This window comes from Megascapheus bottae, chromosome 22, assembly GCF_031878675.1.
Source record: "Megascapheus bottae isolate mThoBot1 chromosome 22, mThoBot2.hap1, whole genome shotgun sequence".
Classification (NCBI taxonomy): domain Eukaryota; kingdom Metazoa; phylum Chordata; class Mammalia; order Rodentia; family Geomyidae; genus Megascapheus; species Megascapheus bottae.
In genome coordinates, this window is record NC_143530.1 from 14,876,971 (window position 1) to 14,894,492 (window position 17,522).

At 49.6% G+C, this 17,522-nt stretch overlaps 1 protein-coding gene and 1 pseudogene across 2 annotated transcripts; one reads left to right on the forward strand and one right to left on the reverse strand.

Moving 5' to 3' along the window:
* Window positions 1-283: 283 nt before the first annotated feature.
* On the forward strand, window positions 284-3,962 carry LOC150047973 (class I histocompatibility antigen, Gogo-B*0101 alpha chain-like; annotated as a pseudogene). Its single transcript, XR_016539202.1, has 7 exons — window positions 284-365; window positions 625-894; window positions 1,043-1,318; window positions 1,419-1,920; window positions 2,326-2,358; window positions 2,482-2,529; window positions 2,688-3,962. The product of XR_016539202.1 is annotated as a class I histocompatibility antigen, Gogo-B*0101 alpha chain-like (transcript).
* Window positions 3,963-14,041: 10,079 nt separating this feature from the next.
* On the reverse strand, window positions 14,042-16,524 carry Rpp21 (ribonuclease P subunit p21). The gene is made up of 5 exons (XM_090356163.1): window positions 16,440-16,524; window positions 16,265-16,365; window positions 16,094-16,176; window positions 14,312-14,437; window positions 14,042-14,175 (listed from the first exon to the last, which is right to left on the reverse strand). The coding sequence occupies exons 1-5, from the start codon at window positions 16,494-16,496 to the stop codon at window positions 14,063-14,065; spliced, it is 480 nt and encodes a 159-aa protein (XP_090212289.1). The 5' UTR covers window positions 16,497-16,524; the 3' UTR covers window positions 14,042-14,062.
* Between the last annotated feature and the right edge of the window lie 998 nt (window positions 16,525-17,522).

A 17,522-nucleotide genomic window follows, 5' to 3' on the forward strand; every position in this document is an offset into this window, starting at 1 on the left:
AGTGCTGGATTGGGAGGACGGGGCTCAGGGCGACCCCCCAAGTGCCCGCGCCCAGAGATGCGGCTCAGGGACCCAGCGCGACTCCAGGTCGGGAAGAGCAGCCCGGGATCCCAGTCTCCGGTTTCACTTCTCCAATCTGTGCGGGCGGCTTCTGCCCGGACACTGGTGACGCGGCCCCACTTCCCTCCTCCATTGGGTGTCGGGCTCCAGAGCAGCCAATCAGGACCACGGAGTCCAGGTTCTAAAGTCCGCGCGGAGCTCCTGACACTCAGAGTCCCAATGGATGGCGAGGCAGGGGGACTTGGCGCCCCGATCCGTTCTGCTGCTGCTGTCTGGGGCCCTGGCACTGACCGGGACCTGGGCGGGTGAGTCAGGGAACCGCAGACGCACAGTCTGCAGGGGTGGAGTGGAGACGGGAAGCGAGCATAAAAAGAGGGGACGAAGGGATAGGGAAAGAGGACTGGGGGGATAGAGAGAGGAAACCCGGCCTTGGAGATCCGGGAAGTCACCTCCCCTTCCCTCCCCATGCGGGTCCTCGGAACCCACCTGCCGCCCAGGCCTTCTCGATGCCCTGTTCCCCATCTGGCCCGGAGCTGGGCGCGTGTCTCATGGCTCCGCCCGCAGGTCCCCACTCCCTGCGGTATTTCTCCACCTCCGTGTCCCGCCCGGGCCTCGGGGAGCCTCGCTACATCGCCGTCGGTTACGTGGACGACTCGCAGTTCGTGCGCTTCGACAGCGATGCCGCGAACCCCAGGATGGAGCCGCGGGCTTCGTGGGTGGAGCGGGAGACGCCCGAGTACTGGGAGAGGCAGACGCGGATTTGCAGGGACAAAGCGCAGATTTACAAAGTGAACCTGCGGAACTTACTGGGCTACTACAACCAGAGCACGGGAGGTGAGTGAGCACCAGGCAGAGGTCAACGCCCCTCCAGCATCCCCGCCCGCCAGCCTGGGGTCTCAGCACAGGTTCACCCGAGGCCGTGGGTTGGGGCGGGGGGGGGCGGGTTTCCTTTCACTTTAGGGGCTGACCGTGGGCCGGGCAGGTTCTCACACCATCCAGAGAATGTATGGCTGCGACGTGAGTCCAGATGGTCGTCTCCTCCGCGGGTACACTCAGTACGCTTATGATGGCCAGGACTACATCGCCCTGAACCAGGACTTGAGCTCCTGGACCGCGGCCCACATGGCCGCTCAGAACACCCTGCGAAAGTGGGAGGAGGCTGGCGTGGCTGAACTCAAAAGGGCCTACCTGCAGGGCACGTGCGTGGAGTGGCTGCGCAGATACCTGGAGCTCGGCAAGGCCACGCTGCAGCGCACAGGTACAGCGGCCGGGCTCCCCACCTCCTGGGATGGTCACAGGAGCTGCACAGAGGCCATGGGAGGCCAGGACATGGATCTGAATTTCTGGCTCCTTGTCAGACTCCCCCAAGGCCCACGTGACCCACCACCCCAGCTCTGAGCACCAGGTCACCCTGAAGTGCTGGGCCCTGGGCTTCTACCCTGCGGAGATCACCCTGACCTGGCGGCGGGATGGGGAGGACCTGACCCAGGACATGGAGCTGGTGGAGACCAGGCCTGCAGGAGATGGAACCTTCCAGAAGTGGGCAGCGGTGGTGGTATCTTCTGGAGAGGAGCAGAGATACTCGTGCCATGTGCGGCATGAGGGGCTGCCGGAGCCTCTCAGCCTGACATGGGGTAAGCAGGGGCTGAGGGCACAGAGCAGGTGGGCAGAGAAAGCAGGAGCCATGTGTAGCCCTCAGGAGGGGAAGGGCTGAGAGCAGGAGCACAGCCTCATCCTCCTTTCCCCTCTTCCAGAGCCACCTGCTCAGCCCACCATTCCTGTGTGGGTCATTGTCATGGTCAGCGTTGCAGTTCTGCTTTTTTGCTGTGGTTTTTGTGCTGTGGAGGAAGAGGAATGCAGGTAGGCAGGTGGAGGTGTGAATTCCTGGCCCCCTCGTGGGTTCAGGCCCCAGGTAGAAGCGTGTGCTGCACACGGGATGGGAAGTGGTGCACACTCAGGGCATCCCCAGCCTCACAGCTCCTCTTCTGTAAATCACAGGGCAAATGAAGGACACAACTGTCACCCCTGAGGGTGGTGATGGGGACCAGATTCCAGCACTCAGGTCCCAGGGAATGTCCCCACTGAGGTCACACTCCAGGAGGTCCTGGGGTCTCTCTTCCCAACTGGTGTGCTCATCTCTCCAGATGAATCCCTGGTTCCTTAGTCACATTTCTGGAAACTTCCCTTGAGCTCAAGGCTGGGGATTCCTCCAGACCCTCATGGCAGTGCTTGTGTCCCCCTCTCACGTGCTGTTTGTCCTTGCAGGTGGCAAAAGAGAAGGCTATGACAAGGCTGCAAGTGAGTAGCATGTGGGAGGGAGGTGTCCTTGGTGGTGTGCAGACAGGACCTGTGGGAGCTCCTCCACCCCAGAATTCCCCCAGTGATGCCCGTGGGCTCTAACCAGTTCCTCTTCTACCACAGAGGCAGACAGTGACCAGGGCTCTGATGTGTCCCTCTCACCTGCAAAAGGTGACAACCTGGAGGCCCTAAGTGGGGAGCAGGGCTGAGGCACAGGGAAGGCTGTGTGGTGGCTGCAGGGCCTTTGGACTGGGGTGTTAGGTGGCCTGCTCAGAGTGTGTCTCTAAACAGAGCCTGATCTGCCTTGTTGTCCTTGTTCTCACCTGCAGTGTGACCCAGCTGCTTTGTGTGACAGTGAGAGTCACAACATTAGTTCCTCCTCTCCTCCTCCCTCCTGGGCCATCATGAGCTTCTGTCTTGTCGCTCCACACCTGGGATCTCACCGTGCCTGGCCATGGAGTCCCCATCCCTGCCCACTGCTTCTTGCTTCCCTGTTGATAAAGAGAATGTGGAACTGGGTGTATTTTTCAAATTGTTGTAATGAGACAGCCTAGTAAAATTAATAAATCAAAGATGTTTCCTAAAATTTGTGATAAAAGAAAAATATGATTATATTCCAGAATCATCATGTTTGCTGAGCTGAATGTTTTGTTTTGTTTTTATTAAAAATTTTTTTGGGTGGTCATGGGGCTTGACCTTTAAATTCTAACACTCTACCCCTTGAGCACAGCCACACTTCCCATTTTCTAGTGCTTAACTGGAGATAAAAGACACCTGGTATTTAATGCCTGCACTGGCTTTGAACCTCCATCCTCAGATCTCAGCCTCCTGAGTAGCTAGGATTCCTGGCATGAGCCACTGGCACCCAGGTTTGACTGAGTGTTTTGCTCGGAGGGACATTTGTAGCTGTGAACAGCTGAATGTGGACAGGACTGTGTGCTTGTAGCTTAATGGTCCTGGAAGTCATATTGTCATTCCTCACCTGGGTGTCTTCCTTGTTCCTTAGTCCTGTTGCTTTTCTAGAACCTTCTACACGTGAAGCTGTTATCACAAACCTTAGAGATTCCCAAGGCTTTGGGTTTGTCTAGGTCACAGGGCGGACTGTACAGATGACAGAGACTAAGGTCTGCTTCCTGTGTTCAGGCACACTCAGTATTTGCTCCATAATTGCCTCTCTAGCCATCTTGCTTCTGTTGGTGTCTGGCCCTTCTGCTGTCCCTCTGACAGCTTCAGCAGGAGGTATTTTCCTGGCAGTGCTTCCCAAAGCACAAGGCAGCCTTGCACAGGGGAGTGTGTGGTTTAGAAAGGTGTATGTGGTGTACATGAGTGTGGAGAGACCCCCCACACCACCCCCTTCAGTACAAACAGGAACTTCTGAAAACTCTCTGACAGTTGAAGGGGACGCAGCTGGTGTGAGAACTTTCTACCAGCCTGGGAATCTCTCTATCTCACTTGACCACCTGATGGGTGTAATTTTTGCTTTAAAAAGACTGTGTAAACCCTATCAACTCCTCCCAGCCTCGCTGCCGAGTGCCTGTGGAGGAGTTCCCTGCCTGGCTTGTATCCTGCAATAAACCCTTGCTGTTGCATTTTGGACACCTCAATCTCAGTGGTCTTCTTTGGGCGACCCCTCCTCTGGGCACAACAAGTGTGTATAGTGAGGAGAAAGGCAATTTGAGGCAGCTTGCTGTCTTTAGCACTGCTTCTTTAGATGTTTCTGTCTTTTCCTGAGTACTCTCAAGAAGCCACTTTGGAAAGAGCAGAGAGTAGGGAGGTCAGGTTTCTCCTGTGAGCTCCATACGTGATACCTTCCACTTTCTCTGCCCTTCCCTCCACCTGCCCTTGGCTCTGGGTAGTCCCAGCTCTGCTCCAACCCACATTCCTGGATTGAAAAGCAGAGTGATGTACTTGCCTAATGGTAGAGTGCTTGCCTAGCATTCACGAAGACCCAGGCTCAGTTCTTTGATACCACATGCATAGTAAAGGCTGGAAGTGGTGCTGTGGTTCAAGTGGTAGATTCTAGTCTTGAGAAAAAGGTCCAAGGCCCTGAAATCAAGCCCCAGAACTGGCAAAAAAGAAAAGGAAAAAAGAAAAACAGAGTCAGGTGGGGATTGTTATCTCATCTTGATTGGCTCTGAGGACCTGGAGGTGAGTAGAGCTCATGTGCACACGTGTCCGTTGGGTATTTCTAGGAGACCTGGGTCATGAAGGCTCTAACCTTAGGAGTGGATTCCAAACTTGAATTGAGCTGGGGGCTGGCGGAACTGTGGAAGGTGGGTAGCCACTGTGTGTATGGTCTTTGGGGGCTGTTTCCCCTCCCTGGGCCTTGACTGTCACTGCTCTGCTCTGCTTCCTGCATTCTGGAGAAGAGATGGGACCCCTCTCCTACCCTGTTCTCTCCCCAGGATGGGCTCAGGCCTGTCAACTCTGACCAAAACGTTAGCTTTTGCCTAACTTCCTTCTCCAGATGCAAATTAATACATGAATCCCCTGGCTGTGCTGGGCCATTGCTCTGACTACTTAAATGTGTAGTTCTTAAGCCTGTGGAATTGCTCTGCAGATGGAATATGGAATCCCTTGGGGAAGATAAAGGAGACAGGAGCTGCCATCCTTGTGGAGCACAATTCCTAGTGAGAAGAGGCAGGTGGCACACTGCCTCAGAGAGCAAGGAAGGACCACGTCCTGCAGGAGGAGGGCAGTGCTGCAGGACAAGGGACACAGTGTGGGTTGGGGACAGGGAAGGTACCTGTGGCACTTGGTGTTAATCATCACCTCTGAGAGATGGGAGGAATTTGGTAAGAACATATCTAGGCCAAGTGTTTGTGAACTGAAGATCCCATTGTGCCAAGTCTTGAGGTGTGATCTTGTCTTGGGGTGTGATCTCATCTGTGTTCTGTGCACAGCCAGGGATCTGGGATTTGCTGAGAACAGTCTTTGATATGAGTTGTGAGGAAATATTCTTACTGGAGGGATTTTCTTCATGTGTGTAAACTTGTGGCTTAACTCAGGGCTTGAGTGCTGTCGCTAGGCTAAGCTTGTTCTAGGTCCAGGCTAGTGTGGTGCCACTTGAGCCACAGTTTCACTTCTTGCTTTTTTGAGATGAGGATCCCACAGACTTTCCAGTCAGTGCTAGCTTCAAAGAATGATTCTCAGATCTCAGCCTCCAGACTAGTTAGGAGTCTAGGCATGTTCTACCAGTGTTTTTCTTTTTTGTCTTTCCTTGGGATTGAACTCAGTGTCTGACCCTGTCCCTGAGTTTTTCATTCAAGGCTAGCACTTACCAGTTTGAGCTACAGCACCACTTCCATTGTGAGCCACTAGTATTCAGCTGACATTGTTTTTATGATGTCCAAGAAGATGTTTAAAGACCATTATGATACAGTGCAGGATGAACACAAATTTCCTAGAATACAGTTTTCATCTATCCAGGCTTGTACTTTCCATACTTGACCACACGATGGCAGTAAAATTGCAGGCTTCTCATTGTTGGTTTTGCTATGGATTTAGAATCATAGAAATAAGCACTGCAGCCTGGTGTTGGTTTCTCATGCCTGTTGTCCTAGCTATTCAAAAGGCTGAGATCTAGGCTGGGATGTTGGTCTAGTGGTAAAGTGCTTGTGTAGCATGCACGAAGACCTGGGTTTGATTCTTGGTACCACATACATAGAAAAAAGTTGGAAGTGATGCTGAGGCTCAAGTGGTGGAGCTCTATTCTTGAGAACTCCCTAGGCCAGTGTTCAGGTCTGAGTTCAAGCACCAGAACAAGGTGAAGAAGGAGGAGAAGGAGGAGAAGGAGGGGGAAGAGGAGGAGGAGGAGGAGGAGGAGGAGGAGGAGGAGGAGGAGGAGGAGGAGGAGAAAACAAAGGAAGGAAGGAAGGAAGGAAGCAAGGAAGGAAGGAGCCAAGATCTGGCTAGTGCCATTCAAAGCCATCCCAGGTAGATAAGTTCATGAAATTCATCTCCAATTAGCCTCTTAAATAGGGAGCGTTGTGACCTTGAGAAAAAGAGATCAGAGTGGACACCCAAGTCCTGAGTTCAAGTCCCATAATAGACCAAAAACACAAATACTGAGCAGCCATGCTGAGCAGCCCTGAAAATGGAAACTTTGCTCCTTGGAAATCTTTGGGGAAATACAACCTTTGTTGTATCTATTCCTCTGTGTATGGTTAGTTTTACACTCACTTTTATCTTATCAAATGAACTTTGTGTAAGTTTGGGGGTGTCTGTTGGCCTTATCCCAGTTTGAAAGTACTAGATTGTATTGTACTTTCCCAGAAAAAACAAAATGCAGTAACAAATATGTGACCCCTTTTAACTGATTCTCAGGTAAACTGTGTGGAGCCCACTCTGGTTTAATAAAGTATAATAGAGGTCATATATATATAGAGAGAGATATATGTAAAGGAGAGTAAATCAATATACCAGAAAATTACCTTCATGTCCATGTTTCTACTTCTTACAATAATGAAAAACTTGTATCAGGTAGGAGGTCCAATAACAGGCAAATGGATAAAGAAGATGAAATGTATTAGTATATTCACATACATAATACTTAGCCACAAAAAAATGCAAAATCATGCCATGTGGCAGAAAACAGATGCAACGGGAATCAGTTATACTGAGTGAGACAAGCCAAGCTCAAAAACCACAATACCATATACTTTCCATAGACCTGAAAGACATGCATATGCATAAACATAAACATATCCTTATACCTAGTTATATTCAGATATTACTAGATAATATATCATATATTGTACATAATATAAAATGTCAAATGTGGCTGGGTGTGATGGCTCATGCCTGTAATGCTATATACTCAGGAGGCTGAGATCTGAGGATCAAGGTTCAAAGGCAGCCAGGGCACTAAAATGCCTAGAGACTCTTATCTCCAATTCACGACCAGAAAACTGGAAGTGGTTCTGGGGCTCAAGGGGTAGGGTGGTAGCCTTCAGCTGAAGAGCTCAGGGACAACACCTAGAACTGGAGATCAAGGCCCATGACTGACAAAAAAACAAACAACAACAAAAAAGCAAAACCAAATGTACAGGTATGGCTTTGTTGAAATTAAGGTTAACTCTGGATAGAATAAAACTTCAGATGAACTAGGTATCAGTGCTTCGTCCCTGTAATCCTACCTGTTCACAAGGCTTACAGTCATGCTGGACTTCCTTTCTGACTACAGAGGTGAAGATGAACTTCTCACTGTAATGAAGCGTGCTCTGTGCTGGCTGTTCATAGAGGGCATATGAAGACACCGTGCTCTGGGCTGTTACTCTTCCCCTTTGCTGAAGGACTGTACCATGAGCAGATGCTCTCGCCTTGGTAGTACTCAGTGTGGAGTTCACAGCTATGGGTAAGTTCTCATGACAAGAATGCATTTGTAAAGTCAGTGAGAACTAATGGGTTATTTCTTCAGAACCATGGACAGATCCAGACACAGCTCCTAGGATATAGGAAGCTGGAGCTTCAATTGGGTGCAACTAGATAAGCACAAAGCAACATTTAAAATATATGCTAACAGACACACACACACACACACACACACACACACACACACACACACACACACACACAGAGTGTACTAAATCCCAACCAGTTAAGAATGTACAAGAGGTCCGAGGGATGCTGAGAAGTGGAAGGAAAGGTGAAGAGAATCAGAACAAGAGTAAAGAACTAGAAGTGGTTGGGGCTGTCCTTGTTCTCCAGCTTGCAATGCACACAAAGGCACTCATTCCTCCTTTCCCCCCTCTCTTTGTTTGCCTGTCCTGGTGCTTGAACTCAGGACCTGGGCACTGTCCTTGAGCTTTCTCAAGGCTAGTGCTCTACCACCTGAGCCACGGCACTACTTCTGGCTTTTTTTTTCTTTCATATATTTTTATTGTAATTAATAGAAGGGTTACATTATATCCACCAGATAGAAGGTGTATTACTTCACATAGATTGATACCCTTTCTCATGTCTTGGTCCCCATTTCCCTCCTCCAACCCCCATACTTCTGGCTTTTTCTATGTATGTGGTATGGAGCAATTTATCCCAGCCTTTCATCCATGCTAGGCAAATGCTCTACCACTATGCTACACTCCAGGTCCAAGTCTGTAAGACTTTTTTGGGAGTGGGTCAGTCATGGGGCTTGTACTCTGAGTCTGGGCACTGTCCCTGAGCTCTTCAGCTCAAAGGTATCGTTCTACCACTTGAGCCACAGCACTCAAGTGGTTAATTGGAGATAAGAATCTCACGGACTTTAGTGCCTGGGCTGGCTTTGAACCTTGATCCTTAGATCTCAGCCTCCTCCTGAGTACCTAGGATTACAAACGTGCTCCACGCTGGCTTGGATCTTTAGTGAGACTCTGTTCCTTAACTTTATAAGATCAATAAAAGATCTCCTGCTTACCTCTAGTTTTAGTAAAATGTCTCAGCTTTTGCTGCCTAGGAGAAAACATTCTGTGAGATGCCAACATGCAAACCAGGACAGAAATATGTAGCTAGCTCTGGGCTTGACTGAAAGTATCCAGAACTGTCACCAAGACCGGGGCAGGATCCCATGTGTATGTCAGCAGATGTAATGGGACTTTGCTGTAATCCCAGTACTGGGGAGGTGAAGGAAGAAGGATTGAGAGTTCAAAGCCAGGGGATGTGACTTAGTAGTAGAAAGCTTGCCTCCCATGCATGAAGCCTCAGGTTCGAGTCTACAGTACCACATACAAAGAAAATGCCCGAAGTGGTGCTGCGGCTCAGGTGGTAGAACATTAGCCTTGAGCAAAAGAACCTGGGACATTGCCCAGGCCCCTGAGCTCAAACCCCAGGAGTGGCAAAAAGAGGGAGGGGCGGAGGGAGAGAGTTCCAATCCAGCCTGGGCTTCATAATGAGACCCTGTCTAAATGGAAAAAAAGGAAGAATGTGGGATACGGAAGTGCAGGGACTAGCCCCAAGCTCTCCCAGAGGCCTGGCCTGCAACACTTTAACCTTCAAATGTCTGGGTTAGAGCGTATTTTGTGGGTCATTGGGCTTGAACTCTGGGCCTGGGCATTGTCCCAGAGCAATTCAGCTTAAGGCTGCTGCCCTACCCCTGGGCCTGGGCATTGTCCCTGAGCTCTTCAGTTCATGGCTACTGCCCTACCCCTGGAGCCACAGCCCCACTTCCTGTTTTCTGTTTTCTAGTGATTACTTAGAGATAAGAGTCTCTTGGTTTTCAGTGCCCAGGCTGGCTTTGAACCAAGATCCTCAGATCTCAAGTCTCCTGAGTAGCTAGGATTACAGATGTGAGCCACTGTGCCCAGCTGGTTAGAGTGCTTTGACTTCAGAGCCTAGCTAACTGAGATAAGAGTCTCGGGTCCTTTTGTGCCTGGGCTGGTTTTGAATCTTGATCCTCAGATTTCAGGCTCCCGAGTAGCTAGGATTACAAACGTGCTCCTCACTGGCTTGGATCTTTAGTGAGACTCTGTTCCTTAACTTTACTTGCCTCTGGGCCAAACAGCATACAAGAAGAGGTCCTTATTCCTGAGAGCTACTGGCTGATTCAAACACTGGTTCCTTGCCCTTTCTCTTCCTCCTTTTTTTTTTGTGGGGGGAGGGAGTGGAGGAATGGGTGGGGGCGGAGATGAGTTGTGGGGTTTGAAATCAATGTGTAAACTATGCAGTGCCTGAGCTTTTCCACTCAAGGTTAGTGCTTTAACACTTGAGCCATTTCCAGCTTTTTCTATTTATGTAGTGCTGAGGAATCAAATCCAGGGCTTCATGCATGTTAGGCAAGCACTATACCACTAAGCCACATACCTAGCCCCTTCTGAGCTTTTTTTGCTTAAAGCTAAGCTGGCACTCTACCACACTTCTGAGTTCTGATGGTTAATTGCAGATAAAAGTCTCACAAACTGAACCTTGATCCTTAGAGCTCCGTCTCCTGAGTGGATAGGATTCCAAGCATGAGCCACTGGTGCCCCCTACCGGTAGACATTTTCAATAAAAACTATTCTACAGCAACGAAGTTCTACTCTTGATGAGATTTACCTTTTGAGTGAAACTCCTAAGGATAAAAACAGGGAGTGGGGTTAGTATAAAACACACACACACACACACACACACACACACACACACACACACACACACACAGAAAAACCCATATTGTAAAGGGTATAAAGATTGGCAACATAGGTCAGGAATGTGGCCTAGTGTTAGAGTGCTTGCCTAGCATGCACAAAGCCCTGGGCTCTATTCCTGGGTACATAGAAAAAGCTGGAAATAATGCCAGGCATGGTGCCTCACACCTGTAATTCTAGCTACTCAGGAGGCTTGAGATATGAGGATCTCAGTTCAAAGCCTGTCTGGAGACTAAAGACAGTGAGACTTTTATCTCAAATTAATCACTACAAAATGAGAAATGGGGCTGTGGCTCAAGGGGTAGGTCAGTAGCCTTGAGCTGAAGAGCTCAGGGCCAACACCCAGACCCAGAGCTCAAACCCCCTGACCTACCAAAAACAAGAGAAAAAGCTGGAAATAGTGCTGTAACTCAAGTGGTAGAGCCCTAACTAGCCTTGAGAAAGCTCAAGGACAGTGCCTAGGCCCCGAGTTCAAGTCCCAGGACTGGCAAAAAAATATTGCAGTACAGTGAGAAGATGCCTTTGGTTCCTTCACTGTATACAAATCATGTCAATTATGTCATGTATCCCTGAGTCCCCTCTCTGGCTCTCCTGTCATATTCAGCTCTGTTGGTCAAATACAGAGTGGCTGTGTTTCCAACCACAGATCTTCAGGGTTGTAGTCTGTCAAAAAGAACAAATACACTGCTAAGCCTTTGACACAGTCAAGGCAGGCCTGCATGTGTGTTTAAGGGTGTCATGGCTAATGGCTCCTCGGCTCTTGACTGATGTTGCAGTGGTGGATTCTGGTGTGGATAGTAATCTTTGGTGGCTGAAGTGAATAATCTGATGAACAAACTCATCACCTTCCCATAGAGAACCCAGTGGATTAAATATAGTTGATCTTCTTTCCAAATGGTATCTCCTTTTGGCCCCGCCATCAGTTAGGATGAGGATCAAGGGTGATTTGGGCTGGCTCCTTCTGAGATTTTAGCAGTAGAGGATGACTTAGCCATGATTTTGCTAGGGAACTTGGATTCTTCTCTGTTGGGTGGTACCAGTTTGTTTTTTTCCTTCAGGTTCTTCAAGCTGTTGGGAGCAGCTGGTTTCCCTGAGGTCTGTGTCTCACCTCTCACCCATCACTGATGGTCCTGGGGTTCTCAGCATCCATCTTTGGCCCATCACTGGATATTTTGGTGAAGTGATTGGAAAATTTCTGGAGGAGGGTCACAGGCCACAAGCATGGAAAGCTCCCTGCCGTGTTCCTTTGTCTCTGCACCTCTCATCCTCAGGAGCTGCACACATCCCCCCTCCCACTGGACAGAACAATGGGCACCCAGTGGGTTGACCTTTGCCATCTTGTGTGCAGGGGCCATCTTGCCCATTTTTGGCTTGCTACAAATTTTCATACCATCTTTACAATGCTCATGTATTGCTGGAATTCTCTTGCCAGACACAAGGCTCAAGGTCAAATTAGTCACTCTAGTGCATTAATTGGCCTGGAGTAGGGTTGAAATAAGTCTTTTTTTTCTGACTTGGCTGTGCTTGAAAGGTAACCTATATTGGTACTGTGGCGTGCACATGGCTTTCTTTTTTTTGTAGGTCTTGGGGCTTGAACTTGGCCTGTATGCTATCCCTGAGCTCTTCAGCTCAAGGCTACCACCTTACCCTCAAGCCAAGCCCCACTTCCCATTTTCTAGAGGTTAATTGGAGATAAGAATCTCAGGTCCTTTTGTGCCTCGCATGGCTTAGAACCGTGATCCTCAGATCCCAGCCTCCTGAGTAGCTAGGATTACAGGCGTGAGCCACCATGCCTGCTGCACATGGCTATTTCTTAGATCTCTTCTTGGGTATCACTTGTCTTGAATCCAACAAGTCTGCCAGAAAAGTGCTTAAGGTTTGAATGAGCAATGAGAGCCAAAGACATATTTTATTAAATCAAAGCTGAGAGGGAGTTTCAATTCCAGGCTCTGGGTAAGTCAGAAATCTGCCTGGTCCTAGGCTGCAAGGGTCTACAGAGATAAGCAGGTGTGTGTGTGTGTGTGTGTGTGTGTGTGTGTGTGTATGTGTAAGCGCATGTGCGTACGTGTGCAGCCCATGAAGAGATGGGACTTTTGCTGATTGTCACTGTGTGTGTGAACAGACAAGAAACTGGAATGGACTGGTGACAAGTTAAAATTCTTTAGTGGATCTATGATGGTGAGGCCTGGGGGCAAAGTTGTTCCTTGTGCCCAGCACTAAAGAACCCTACTCACAGGCCGGGAGTGTGGCCTAATGGTAGAGTGCTTGCGCCTTATGCAGGAAGCCCTGGGTTTGATTCTTCGGTACCACAATCACAGAAAAGGCCAGAAGTGGTGCTGTGGCTCAAGTGGTAGAGTGCTAGTCTTGAGTAACCCAAGGACAGTGCTCAGGCCCAGAGTTCAAACCTCAGGACAATTGAGGAAAAAAAAAAAAAGGAAAAAGAAGTTCTGCTTTGCCTGGGCGTTTGGCTCAAGCCTGTAATCCTAGCTACTCAGGAAGCTGAGAGCTGAGGGTTAAGGTTCAAAGCCAGCCTGAGCGCTAAAGACTGTGAGATTCTTATCTCCAGTTAATCACGAGAAAACAGGAAGGAGAAAATAGGAAGGCGGTAGCCTTCAGCTGAAGAGCTCAGGTCCAGCACCCAGGCCCAGAGTTCAAGCCCCACCAAAAAAAAAAGAACCCTACTCACCTAGAAGCACTCTGCCACTGCATGGATTCTTTTTTTTTTTCTTTTTTGGCTGGCTTGAACTCTGGGCTGGGATACTATTTCTGAGCTCTTTAAGTCAAGGCTAGTGCTCTACCACTTGAGCCACAGCACCACTTCATTTTCTGCTGGTTAACTGGAGATAAGAATCTCATGGACTTCTGTGCCCTGGATGGCTTTGAATTGCAGTCCTCAGATTCCAGCCTCCTGTGTAGCTAGGATTACAGGCATGAGCCACTGCACCTGAAGCTGGGCTTAGGCGCTGTCCCTGAGTTCTTCTGCTCAAGGCTAGCCCTCTACCCCTTGAGCCACAGCGCCACTTCCATCCATTCCTACTGTTTATTAGTCATATGGTTGAGGCTATCCCTTAGACCTTAGACAAAATTTATTACAAGTCTGGTTTCTGTGGGACTCCTGGCCACTTTGTCTCCTTTCTGAGATCTAGTACTTTGATGTCTTCTAGCAATAAGGATTGAACACAGGGCCTGCCCGTAGTGCCTTTGCTTTTTCTGCTCAAGGCAGGCACCCTACTACTTGAGCATAGCTCTATTTCTGGCGTTTTGGTGGTTGGGTGGAAATGAGTTTCATGGACTTTGCTGTCTGGGCTGACTTCAAACCCAGATCTTCAGATCTCAGCCTCCTGAGTTTCTAGGATCACAAGTGTGAGTTCTCGAGGTGAGCTTTCAAGCCCCATGTTTCTGTGTGCCCTGGAAGTGGGAGCTTCATGGGACCAAATGCCCTGTGGAAATTGGGATCTGCCTGCCTTGTGGAGGACAATGATGTGAGGATGAAGCACAGGATTGACAGTGAACTAGAAATACAAACAGAAAGAGAAAAAAGCAGAATGGAAATTGAGCTGAAATGCCCACTGAACAGAACCACAGAATTCTGCAAAGAGAATTCAACTTTATTTATGTGGAGGTGAGGAAAATCCATCCCTGGAGACTGCAGCAGCCTCAGGCTGTGTTTTCTCTTTGGGAAGGGGGGCTGGGTTTGGCATGGGCTGTGGTGGTTTGGAATCTGGGTAGAAGAGCAGAATGAGAGCACAATTAATTCTCTAAAATGGTAGCACTCTTTACACTAACCAGATTCACCTTGGTGTCTTTCTACATCCATGCCTCCCCTGGGATATCCCCATTTTCCTACCACGACTCACCTGCCTGGTTCCCTAGCTGGGCCTCGGGCCGGTCCCCCCAGAGGATATGATTGGGGTCATTGAGGAAGCGCTGGCTGCGCCAGCACGTTAGGCAGGTCTGTACTGTCCAACGCTGTCCCCTGCGGCCTGGGGTGAAAGTGGGAGAAAGGAAGAGTGCCCAGATTTGGGTAGAAAAGGTCTGCACCATCGGGCCAGAGTTTAGCCTAGTGTAGAGTGCTTGCCTAGCATGTACCAAGACCGGGGTTTAATTCCTCCATACCACATATACAGAAAAAGCCAGAATGGTAGAGTGCAAGCCTTTAGGAAAGCCCAAGGACAGTGCCCAGGCTGTGAGTTCAGGCCCTAGGACTGGCAAAAGAAAAGAAAAGAAAATGGCCTGCACCAGTTTTGCCTCCACTGTTTTTCTGTAAGAATCAGATGCCTACTTCTCTTTGGAATGCAATTTTTAATCAATCTCTTATAATTCTATAAAGATAAATTCCAAATATCTTAAGTAGACTCTTCAAGATCTGTTTGGTGTATTCCTCTGTAACCTGACCTCTTTCTTGCCCTTGGCTACCTTAAACTCCAGCTTCCAGAAGCCTCATTTTTTCTTTCTTTTCTGTTTTTGTTGTTGTTGTTGCCAGTCCTGGGCTTGGGCTCAGGGCCTGAGCAGTGTTCCTGGGTTTTCTCAAGGCTAGAGCTCTACCAATTGAGCCACAGCACCACTTCTGCTCCCTATGTATGTGGTACTGAGGAATCGAACCCAGGGCCTTCATGCATGCTAGACAAGCACTCTACCACTAGGCTAAACTCCCGGTGTTTCTTTTTCTTTTTGTCAGTCCTGGGGCTTGAACTCACGGCCTGGGCACTGTCCCTGAGTTTCTTTTGCTCAAGGCTAGTATTCTACCACTGGAGTTACAGTGCCACTTCCGGCTTTTTCTCTCTCTCTTTTTTGGTGGGTCATGGGGCTTTAACTCTGGGTCTGGGGGCTGTCCCTGAGCTCTTCAGCTCCAGACTACCCTCTAGCCCATGAGCCACAGCCCCACTTCCCGTTTTCTAGTTGTTAATTGGAGATTAGAGTCTCCTGGTCTTTAGTGCCCGGGCTCTCTCAGATCCTCAGATCTCAGCCTCCTGAGTAGCTAGAATTACAGGAGTGAGTCTCCGTGATTGACTTGGTTTTCTCTTTTTATGTGGTACTGAGGAATCGAACTCAGGGCTTCATGCATGCTAGGGAAGCACTCTACCACTAACCCGCGTTCCCAGCTCATCGGGATCCTCATTTTTTGAGGGCCAGGCAGTTCTCTTGCTGGGAATTCCTGTGTTTATTATGAACCCCTTCAATATTGTTGAGAAAGAAACAATCTACTTTTTCAATGAAAGCCTATTTTTTTCTACACTACTTAAATTATTTTTGATCCTGGTGCTGGTTTCACATGCCTCGCTACTCAGGAGGCTGAGATCTGAGGCTCAGGGTTCAAAGCCAGATCTGGCAGGAAAGCTCATGAGATTCTTATCTCATTTTAAGTAAGGAACCACCAGGTAAAGTGGGTCAAAGTACTAACAGCCTTGAGAAGTCCAGGGACAACGTCCAGGCCCTAAGTTCAAGCCCTACGAGTAACAAAAATAAACCAACTTGTTCTTATAACAATGATGAAGCTAGAATCTGACAAATAGAAACTTGACACTTGGTGAGCAATGGTCACTGTGCGTGAGTCTCCTCTTCGGGCACGGTGAATTTTCCATGCACCAGGTAGGGGCGGAAAGGCCCAGTCCTGCGAGCTGGGCGGAAGCAGCACTCACGTCTCTGGCGCTGAGTACAGGTGAGGCCGGGGATGAGGAGGGAGGAGCAGCCGCGACACACTGTCCTCTTCACCGAGGGGTCCCTGGGGGTGCAGGCAAAGGCGGTCGTGGCGCTTCCGGCCGGGCGCCGCCACCCTCCCGCTCAGGGCCCGGCCCGCGCCAGCCTCTCACCGCCGCAGGACGAGCCTCTTGGCGATGGTCTTCTCCGTGTGGCAGTAAAACCTCGCCAGGGCCTGGTTCTCCGGGTCCTGCGCTAGGACACAGTGCGCGGCCTGGGGATGCCGAGCGGTCACTACGGGGCCGACGGCACCGACCCCCTTTTCCCACGCTACCCTCACAGGCTCACCTGGTACAAGAAGTTGAGCCTCTGGAAGGCCTCCCGGTCCTTCACCGATCCCGCCATGGCGCGGATGGAGGATGTACGTGAAGGCCCCGCCCACCCCTCCGCGCTAGGCCTCCTGGGAAATGTAGTACTCTTGCCCGAAGCCCCACCTGTTTATAAACTCAACTCCCTCCCTCCCCACCTTCTCCCCGGGCATTACAGGCCCCCTTTACTTTGGATTCCTTCCAGGTGTCCTCACTATTATAGTCACATTAAGCAGAGACTAGAGAGTCTAGCACAGTAGCAGAGGATCTTAAAGCTGTTGGGTATTTCCAGGATAGAAATCTAGTCTCTTCATGCAGCTAAACTGGAGGTTACATACAGCTATCCCCCATCCCATGCCTAGAAAGCCAAAGGCAGGTTCCTGGAAGATCTACAGTCTGATGGTCCTTTTTTTTGTGGGTCATGGGGCTTGAACTCTGGGCGCTGTCCCTGAGCTCTTCAGCTCAAGGGTACCACCCTTACCCCTAGGCCTGCGCATTGTCCCTGAGCTCTTCAACTCGAGGTTACCCCCTACCCATGAGGCAAGGCCCCACTTCACGTTGTTTTAGAGGTTAAGAGTCTCAGGTCCTTTTATGCCCTGGCTGGGTTTGAACCTTGATCTTCAGATCTCAGTTTCCTGAGTATCTAGGATTACAGGGGTGAGCCACTGGCTATTTTTTAATTTAACTACTGGCTGCCCTGCTCCAGTGGCTCATCCCTGTAATCCTAATCAAAATGCTGAGATCTGAGGATGGCAGTTTGAAGCCAGTGAGGGCAGAAAAGCCTTGACTCTTATCTCCAATAAACTAATAGTAGCTAGAAGTGGAGCTGTGGCTCAAGTAGTGGTACACTAGACTTGAGGAAAAAGCTCAGGGAGAGCATTCAGGCCACGTTCAAGCAGGCACCCACACAGAAAGTACTGTTGCCTGTAGGGGTGAAAATGGAAAGGATGGTATCAGAGCAAATAATATGGAATGCGGAACAAAGATGGAGGAGAGAGCTCTTGGCCCTCAGAAGACAGAAGCTTACTTCTGTCAGGCCTCTGGGGAAAGGGGAGGAAGCCTG